Below are 9,789 nucleotides of genomic sequence, written 5' to 3'. Positions count from 1 at the left end.
AAGTATCACAAACTGGGTTGCTTAATGTCTCATAGTCTTGAAGGCAGAGGTTCAGAATCAAGGGGTCAGTTAGGGTCTTGCTACTCCTGAAAGCCATAAGAGAATCCTTCTTGCCTCCTCCTGGCTTCTGGTGGTGTGCTAGCACTCTTTGGCCCTTCATGGTTTGTGGATAGATCACTCCAGACTTCTGTCTTCACATCAGGCTCTCTCTGTGTCTCTATCTCTTTACATGGCATTCTTTTTTTGAGGACACAAGTCATATTGTATTAGGGAACCACTCTACTCCATCCAGCATGACCCCTTCTTAATTACATCTGTAATGATCAAATGTCAAAATAAGGTGACATTCTGAGGAACCAAGGGTTAGGCTATCAAAATGTCACTTCATGGAGGACACAATTTGATCTATAACACCATGGTATATTCAATGAGATTATTAAGTTTCTCAAACTTGGCACTTTCGACAAACTAGAATTGATAATTCTTTGCTGTGGAGAGTGGACTACATTAGGAAATGTTTACCACTATCCTGGCCTGTTGGATCCTACTGGCACCCCCTCAGTTGTGACAACCAAGAATGTCTCCAAACATTTTGAAATATTTCCTGTGGGGATGAGGATCAAAATTGCCATCATTTGAGAACCACAAATTAAAGCTAAAAATAAAGAGAATTACAGATGAAGGCTGGCCACCGCAGGCTTTCCCCAGGGAGAAGCAGGCATGTCCCTGGTGGAGACCCATGCGGGGGTTAATTACAACACGGCCTTTCTCTCTTCCTCTTCCCCTTCCTAGCTGCTTTCCTCCCTGTCCCACTCTATCCTTTCCTTCCCCTCCCCTTAAGGAAATATGCAAGTGGGGTGTAGAGGGTTGGAAGTGGAAGAAGGTTAGTGCCACTGTTTACGAGTGTTTTCTAAACCTTTGACACACCAGGAGAAATGTGTATGCTCCAACAGCACCAAGGCACCAAGCAAAGCCCTGTCAAAAATTCACAGGGGTCTAAGAACATGTATGTCCATATGTACTACCTGCCTATGTTGACAGACCTTTTAAAAATATTCCACTTACAGGCAGCTTTAGTCTTAGATCACATATTCTGACTTTCAGTTATGATCACAGACCTGAAGGGTTTTCCTGGGACCGTGATGAGTATTCAAAAGATAATAAAAATTAAAAGGAGTCAGTACTGTGAATCAGTGTGAAAATCATTGCATTTCCTGTAGGACTTGTTTTACTGGGAAAACCAGATTAATCATTCAGAGAGGAGAGACAGTATGTCTTGGTGGAGCAGGAATAGCCACCTAGTTATGTCATGGTAATTACAGGATTTTCTTCTCCAACCCCACGCTGGGCTTTACCAGCTGCCAGGTAAAGCCCCTTCCTGTCAGGGTGGGAGTCCCATAGCATGGATATGAGCAATTCCTAGACTGGGGGACCTGGTAGAAGCAGAAAATGGAATTTTTTTTATAGAGACAGTCTCACTTTATCACCCTCAGTAGTGTGCCATGGTGGCACACAGCTCACATCAACCTCCAAGTCCTGGGCTTAGGTGATTCTCTTGCCTCGGCCTCCCAAGTAGCTGGGACTACAAGCACCACCACAATGCCCGGCTATTTTTTTGGTTTGACTGGGACTGGGTTTGAACCTGCCACTCTCAGTATATGGGGCCATGCTCTACTCACTGAGCCACAGGCACTGTCCAGAAATAGAATTTTTAAAAGGGTAGGAATGTAGTATGGGAGGGAAGAAGCATTTATTTAGGGCCTATGCCAAGCAAAGAATTGTACACTGAAATGGGCACTACAGCCCCTTCTTGATTGAGGGGAACTCATCTGTTGTTTCAACGTCTCAAACAGTCAAGCACTTTTAGTTACCTCTGTGGTTGCTTTTGAAATTCAGTTTCCTCAGAAACATACCTTTTTTAGTATTTTCCCTGAATTGAGTACTGTGTCTAGGACACATTCAATTCTCTTCTTAGAAGTGGTTTTTAAACTGCCTCACTTTTTTTACTTTTTCACCTTTACATCTTTCCCCCTCTCTCCAATTTACTGCAGCTGATTTGAAGGCTACTGGCTCAACCAAGAAGGTGGTGCATTCTTTATTTCCCCAAATAAGAATTCAAGACTGAAGAAAGCTAAGAAATGTTTTCAAAGTTACTGTGCTAATAATAGGCAAATTCAAGATTCTGTTCTACATTCCTCAGACTCTGAAACTTGGTGCTGTTAAACTTTTAAGTCAAGTAGAGAATTCTCAGCATTTTTAAGGGAGTTTAAAAGATGTCAGAGAGATCTATTATATAATATAAAGTTTAGACATTAAAAAAAAAAAAGAGGAGGGAAGGAATGAGGTGAAGAAAAGTGTGCCAGAGAGAGAAAGTAAAGAAGCAAATGCATATGATAGGGAATAGTGGCTGTGGGCCTCAGTGAAGCCCAAGCAAAGGTGTCCATTCTTGGGATATACTGCTAAGAGTGTGGTCTCTTAATTACTTCTAATTTTGCCACCACATTTTACAATATGTTAAAAAATTTCTTAGTCTTTTTTGTATTGCTTTCAATAAATGCCAGAGGCTGGGTAATTTATAAAGAAAGAAATATTTCTTTGGTTCATGATTCTGGTGAGGACCTCAGGCTGCTTTCACTCTTCTCAAAAGGTGAAAGGGAACCAGCATGTGCAGAGATTACATGGCCAGAGAGGAAGTCAGAGGGGTGCAGGGGAATTCTAGGTGCTTTGTAATAAGCAACTCTTTGGGGAACTGTTAGAGTGAGAACTTACTCCTCTCAAGTGAGGGTACATGTATTAAGCTATTCATCAGTGATCTCTCCCTATGATCAAAACACCCTCTCCCCCCAATTAAGGCCTCACCTCCAACACTGGGGGGCAAATTTCAGTATGAAATTTGGAGGGGACAAAAAAATCATATCCAAAGTGTAGCAAAAAACAAACAAAAGAAAATTGGACATGTGGGTTACAGTAAGTCAAACTGTAAACAGCAAGAACTGCATTCATTTAATCCCATTGACCTCTATTTTCCTTACCTACAAAATGTGAATAATGATTTAATATTGTAAGTTCACTGCAAAGATGAAATAAGACAACATAAATTGAGCTCATAGCACAGTATGTGGCTTATGACAGTAAATACATCACCTTCCCTCCCTCTTCAAGTAATATCTGTTTTATTTTGTGGTTATTATCAAAATTTTGATTCTAAATTCCCTTCATAGTGTTGAAAATTCCAAAAGAAATTTATAGCAAATAGTTCTGCAAAGATTCTTTAAAAAGGAAAAAACAATCAGGAAGAAGGTAAAAACATGAAGAAAAGGAAGTTTTCTTTCCTTGACAAATTCCTTACTCCTAAAGTTTCAATGGAACTCTAGATATTCTTGTGCTACACATTGTGCCCCAGGCTATAAAAGGAGTGCTCAATTCAGACCCCAGTGTCCCCCAGCCTTGGGCCTTCCATACTCAGCATATATCTGTACTCTGTAACACATCACATTCAGGCAATGATTCTGAGGATCACAAGCCCATTTGAGATTCCAAAGAAAGCTATGGACTCTTATCACAGATGTAGACATTCAAGTATATATTTGGTAAATATTTACTGAGCCACTTAATCTGTACAAGGCACTATGCTCAGTGCTGAGGACACAATATTGATATCTTTTTTTGCTCTTATGGAGGTTACGAGAAGGATAATCAGACATTAAATAAATTACACAACTAATTATCCATTTTGGTTGAAGTACTGGTTCAAGGAGCGGACATATGCTGGCATGGTAAAGAGGTAAGAATATCTAGACTAGTCTAGAGGGAGATGTTCTAGAAGAATTCTCTTAGGAAATTTTATTAGCTAATTGCTGAAGAATCAGTAGAATTTAGCCAGCCAAATGAAGTGATGAGGCTGAGGTGGGGAAAACTCTTCAGGCAGACTGAAGAACATGTACTAAGCCCCAGAGGTAAGAAAAAAGCATGTTCACGAAATGAAAGACAGTGGATAGCGGTGATAGCTGTGGGTCTTCATCTTTTATCTTCATCCTCTACTATATGCCTTTGATGTTTCCGTCTCTGAAAAGGTGCCATCTATTTCCATAGTTCTTAAATCTATAATGGACTTGCTTGCTTTGATGAATACAGTGCGGTAGAAGTGACATGTACCAGTTCTTTTTAAAAACAAAAAACCAAGAAATTTATTTAAACAACAATACACTTGTCTTGAAGGGAAAAGTATCTAGGATTCATTTTTTTTAATGAGTAATTTATCCCTACTTAAAGAGAGATTGTCCTATATGTAACAGCTACCTACGAAAAAGTTATATTGTCCTAGGTTTTACAATGATAAATGAAAACATTAAGATTCTCCAGTTGAACAAGGTAGGCAAGGTTTTTTATGTTGTTGTTGTTTTGTTAAAACAGTGAGAGCAAAATAACTTACTGGAATGTAAAGATAAGAGCAGATGAGCAGGCCACAAATGGAGAAAAGGGGGTATTTTCACAGCACCAATATTTTTCCCCAACCCATCTCCAGCCGCTATCAATCAAAACATATCTTGGCCATTTAGTTTTAAAAAAATGCAATATACTTGTGCACATACACCAGTGACTTTATGTACAATAAAGGAATAGGGAAGGGGGAAATGAAAGGAATATAGAAAACAATACTATAGTAGTCAGGATGTGATGGAACCAAATTGCAGTTTTCTGACTAAGAACGTCATCTTGGTCTGTAATAACAGAGTTCCGGAGTAAAGTATCAGGTTCCCTTTGTGTAGACACTTCCTGTCTGCTGTTGGAACACATCAATTGTATCTTTATTCTCCATTTCCGACTGTGCAGGCATGTGTATTTCATTGATTGGCTGCCCATCAAATTGGAATCTGATCTGCCTTGTTGACAAACCCTGTCGTTGACAATAGGCTTTCATTCGTTTACTAAGTGGCATATGCCTGTTAATGTTAAATGGCACCACAGAACCATCCTGTTCCACCACCTTTAAATTTATGTGATTGTTCTTCTCAGTCTTGACTCCTTCTTTAGGCTTTTCATCTGCCATGGCCAGCGCCAGAGTCTCCTCAGCTACTGCTTCACTAAAGAGGTACCAGGTCTGCACCAAATGAGCACACAGGCACCACCAGGAGCAGCAGGACATGTACCAGTTCTAAACCTCGACCTTGTGTGCTTCCACTTGCTTTTCTTAAAGGACAGACTTGAGGACAATTAAGTTGCCTCAATTTTCCTAAGTAACTGCTGATTGATTTCCAGACATGTGAGCAAACCTAGCCATAATCTGCAGAGCTATCTAGCTATCCACCATGGGTGCATGAGCAACACATGGTGGGCATACATTCCTGAGATTTGGTGATGGTCTGCAGCATAATGCTGGCATTAGATAACTAATACAGTCCTCATGGGCGAAGTACATAGACACTCAAAGAAAATGGTATGAGATGAAGCTGATAAAGTAGCCATCTTAAATTATATTCTAAGAGCAATGAGAAGCCATTGAGGATCTAAGTCAGGGAAATAGCATTATCAAAATTTAGAAAGATTATGTAGGTATGCTGTAGAGAATGGTTCAGACAAATGATGTATGTCTGGCATAAAGGTAGTAGCAATGGAGATGCAGAGACATATATTTTATATTTAGAATACAACGGTAATAAGACAAAGTCATCCCAATGACAGAGAAGTATAAAGTATGTCTGCCAATTTATGGCTTGTATGTCTAGATGGATATACTCATATGCTCTTTCACTGTGATAAGGAAAACTGGAGGAGGACCAGTTATTGGGAAAGGCCATGAGATCAGCTTTCCTGTTCAGTTTGTGTTGCCCATGAGACAACTAGTAGAGAATATTTTGTAGGCAGTTAGATACACATATCTAAAGCCTGGAGAAAGATCTGAGTTAAGTAGCAGTTTTAGAGTTGGGAGTGTGTAATTGGACGTGGATGAGATCACAGAGGGAAAGAGTATGCAATGAGAAAATGAAAGGGCCTACATCCAAGTTTTTAAGAACTGCAAATTTTAAAGTTTAAGTCCAGGAGGATGAGCTGGAAAGATGAAAGGAAAATAAAAAAGACATAGTGTCATAGATGGTAATGGGAGAGTCAGTTTCAAGGGACTCTAATTAATGTGACACACAGAGAAGTAAAAACAATACATCATCAAACTTAGTGATTTGAAGGTCACTAAAGTCCTTACAGAGAGCAAAAATTTTCTTAGGATTTCAAGAAGAAGATGGAGTTGTCCTTTTATATACCCTAAGCGCAGGTTAAGAACTCCTACCTGTGGCTTCCAAATAGTTGTCTAACAAGATAATCTAATTGGATTCAGAGTATTGATTGTCCACTCTCTCAAACTCAAAGAAAATTGTTTAGCTGACTTTAAAGGGCACTGAGAGTATGTGTTTTGTGTCCCCAGACAGGCTGTCCAAAGAAAGAGGTCAAATTAACATCTTTTTTGGTATGTTTGGAAGTCTGTTCCTCTGCAAGCATAAAAACAGATGAGTTGACTGCATAGATATGAAACTCTGACTGGTCCTTGCAATCTGTTTTCCAGGCATGATCAACAGTGATGTCTTCCTTCCTTGGAAACTAATTTTCCTGTTTGGATCCGTGTTATTCTTAATTCAATTGTGCACAACAGTATCAGTAAAACCTGGAAATTCCTAAGCAGTGATTCCAGAAAACTATGGCTAGAAATACAAAAGTTTGATAAAATAATAACGTACTATATTTTGTCGTGCATAATGTGCTTCTTTTGGCCAAAATTATTTTTTCTTTTTTTCTTTTTATTTCCTTGCTTTTTTTTCTTTATTGTTGAGATAGAGTCCCACCGTATGCTCTGAGCAGAGTGCAGTGGCATCACAGCTCACTGCAACCTCAGACTCAGGCTGTGGGCATCCCGCTACCTAAGCCTCCAAAGCTGCAGGAATTATAGGCGCTTGCTGTGGCACCTGACAGGGTTTTTCATTCTTTTATGAGTGGAAGGTCCCACTCTGGTCAGGCAAGTCTCAAACTCCTGAGTTCAAGCAGTTCTCCCTCCTCAGTTTCCCACAGGGCTGGGTTTATAGGCATGAGCCACGGTGCCCGGCTTTTTTGCCTAAATTTTTGAGGGAAAAATAAGGATGTGCATTATACATGGGTAGTACTATTTGTTACTGGTACATGAAATTTCTTGTACCTTGTATCTGTTCTTGTGTTTTGTGATTATTTGTTACATAAAATTTCTTGTACCATACTATGTTAAAAAATGCTAAAATTCTTTTATAATATAAAAACAAGTACTAAAGTATAAGCAAATAAAAATTTGAATTAAAACATTAAAATGAAAGATTTTTCTTTCCTGAAAGTTTGGGCAACAAAATGTGGGTGCACATTATACATGGTAAAATGTGGTAAAAGTTTTAAAAGATGCCCAGTTTCGTTCTGTGAACTCTTTCTCTTTTGACCATTAAACTGCTGAACTATAACTCCAATTACCTAAGCCAACTATTTCATCACTCAGCCTCTCACACTCTTGAGCAGCTCCAATAATTAGAAAGTTCATGCTGGGCCGTGCCTGTGGCTCATAGGTGGTTGGCCGCATGTACCAGCTCTGGCCAAATTGCAACAAAAAAATAGTCAGGGGCCTGTAGTCCCAGTTACTCGGGAGGCTGAAGCAAGAGAATCACCTAAGCCCAATAGCTGGAGGTTGCTGTGAGCTGTGACACCACAGCACTCTACCAAAGGACAAAAGTGAGACTCTGTCTCTAAAAAAAAAAAAAAAAAAAAAAGTTCATGCTTTTACGTTTTCCCTGTTAATTCTAGCCCTGCGGTCTGGATCTTTGATTAGTTCCTTATGGCTGCCACAGACTTGGCTACTTTAAAATCATAGAAATTTATTCTTTCATAGTTCTGGATGCTAAAGTCCAGAAGCAAGGTGTTTTCAGGGATTCGTTCCCTTCAAAGACTCAAGGGACAGTCTGTTCATTGCTGCTTCCAGTTTTCAGTGGCTTCAGGTGCTCTTTGGCTTGTAGCCCACATCACTCCAATTTCTATTTCCATGGTCACGTTGCCTTCCTCTCCCCTTTGCATGTCTCTTATAAGGACGTTTGCCACTGAACTGTAGGGCATGCCCAGATAATTTAGGATGATTTCATCCCAAGAACTTTACCTTAAGTTACATCTGTATAAACTCATTTTCCAAATACAGTCATAGTCACAGACTCTGAGAATAAGGATTTTTTTTTTTTTTGAGACAGAGCCTCAAGCTATCCCCCTGGGTAGAGTGCCATGGCTTCACTGCTCACAGCAACCTCCAGCTCCTGGGCTCAAGCGAGTCTCCTGCCTCAGCCTCCCAAGTAGCTGGAATCACAGGCGCCCGCCACAACGCCCGGCTATTTTTTGGTTGCAGCCATTATTGTTGTTTGGCGGCCCGGGCTGGATCCGAACCCACCACCTTAGGTGTATGTGGCTGGCGCCTTAACTGCTTGAGCCACAGATTCTGAGCCAAGAATAAGGATATTGACCTAACTTTTGAAGGATACAATTCAACTCATTAAAGCCTCCAAAGACTACATCTTTTTCCCCTTCCACAGAACTGCCTTTCCAATGTTTGAAAACAGTTATTAGCTTTCCTCTTGCTCAGATTAAGGAGAAAATGATTGACATTACTGATGACATCCAATGTTCCAGGCATGAACCAAAATAATATTATGATATGTTAGTTTCTATTTTTCCTCCTTCCCAGTCCTTGCCATTTTCCTTCCGTGCATTATACCAAGTGGTGATCTTTCTTCTTTATTTATTTATTTTTGGATGGGGCCAGGTTTGAATCCACCATCTCCCTACTCCTTTGAGCCACAGGGGCCACCCTGGTGATCTTTTTTCTCACTGCCCTGGGGAAAGGTTGTGGCAGGGGCAAAACAACAATAAACTATTTTTATTTTTATAAAATGCCAAACTTCCAACCTCTTGGGGGAAGAGAATTAGCACATGTGTAGGGAGATAGAAGAAACAGCAGAGAGAAGGAGAAGGTCTCTGGACCCCCCATAACAGAAGGTACCTGGGTCGGTGCAATGATGCGCAAACTATCTATAACAGATGAAGATACAGTAAGGAGCCTGTGGCAAGTCCCAACAGAAGAATTCCAACTCAAAACCCTTTGATTTTGTTTCAAAGCCATGTCTTTTCCAGAAAAACAAAACAGAACTATTTCTTTTTGAGAAACAGGTCTTGGTTTGCAATTGAACCCTGGCATGTCATATTTCATCACTAGGATATTATCCCATCAAATGACATTAGTATGTATAAGCAAGGCTTTGAGGGCCTCAAGATACTAGCTCTGAAGAAGAAATTAAGTGATGCGGGTGAGTGACCATTTTTCCAGTGGGTCTGCACCTGTTACATTGTCATCTCTTTCCCAACCACTTCAGCTGCCTCAGTGGGAATTCCAATGACCAGCTGAATAAGGAGCACGACATTCTAGGCTGATTTATGGGGCTATGAGTCACAATATTTTGTCCATTACTATTATAAGATTTTTTTCCTTATTTCCTAACCAGCTCTGAGTGAAGCTACGTGTGAAGCCTTTCCAGTCAAACCCAAAGTCACATCATTATCTGTGTGAGTAATCTTGAGTAACTTATAGTTCTTCATCTTCAAAATATAAGTGTCAGGCATAACAAATCATGGGGCTCCTTGACTCAGTGATTTTACTGTTATTCTGATGGGGGCCCATGTACCATTCAGTGTGGAAAAAAATGATAGAAACTGGCTATAGCACCCAATTCCTCTGTCTCCATTGTGCTG

The 9,789-nt window shown here is 40.1% G+C and overlaps 1 protein-coding gene across 1 annotated transcript; it reads right to left on the bottom strand.

Moving 5' to 3' along the window:
- Positions 1 to 4,750: 4,750 nt before the first annotated feature.
- On the bottom strand, positions 4,751 to 5,050 carry LOC100965433 (small ubiquitin-related modifier 2-like). The gene is made up of 2 exons (XM_003797721.1): positions 4,897 to 5,050; positions 4,751 to 4,824 (listed from the first exon to the last, which is right to left on the bottom strand). Exons 1-2 carry the CDS (start codon positions 5,048 to 5,050, stop codon positions 4,751 to 4,753), a joined length of 228 nt encoding a protein of 75 aa, XP_003797769.1.
- Between the last annotated feature and the right edge of the window lie 4,739 nt (positions 5,051 to 9,789).

The sequence above is a fragment of the Otolemur garnettii genome, unplaced genomic scaffold (genome assembly GCF_000181295.1).
Source record: "Otolemur garnettii isolate 467f Iridium unplaced genomic scaffold, OtoGar3 scaffold00122, whole genome shotgun sequence".
Lineage (NCBI taxonomy): Eukaryota > Metazoa > Chordata > Mammalia > Primates > Galagidae > Otolemur > Otolemur garnettii.
The sequence above is the reverse complement of the archived record's forward strand: the minus strand, read 5'-3'. Positions and strand labels throughout refer to the sequence as shown.

Coding starts and splice junctions, on each gene's coding strand:
- LOC100965433 (XM_003797721.1), bottom strand. CDS start 5,050: ATGGCAGATGAAAAGCCTAAAGAAGGAGTCAAGACTGAGAAGAACAAT. Junction 4,825..4,896: donor AGCCTATTGTCAACGACAGG/GTTTGTCAACAA, acceptor TGCCTGCACAGT/CGGAAATGGAGAATAAAGAT.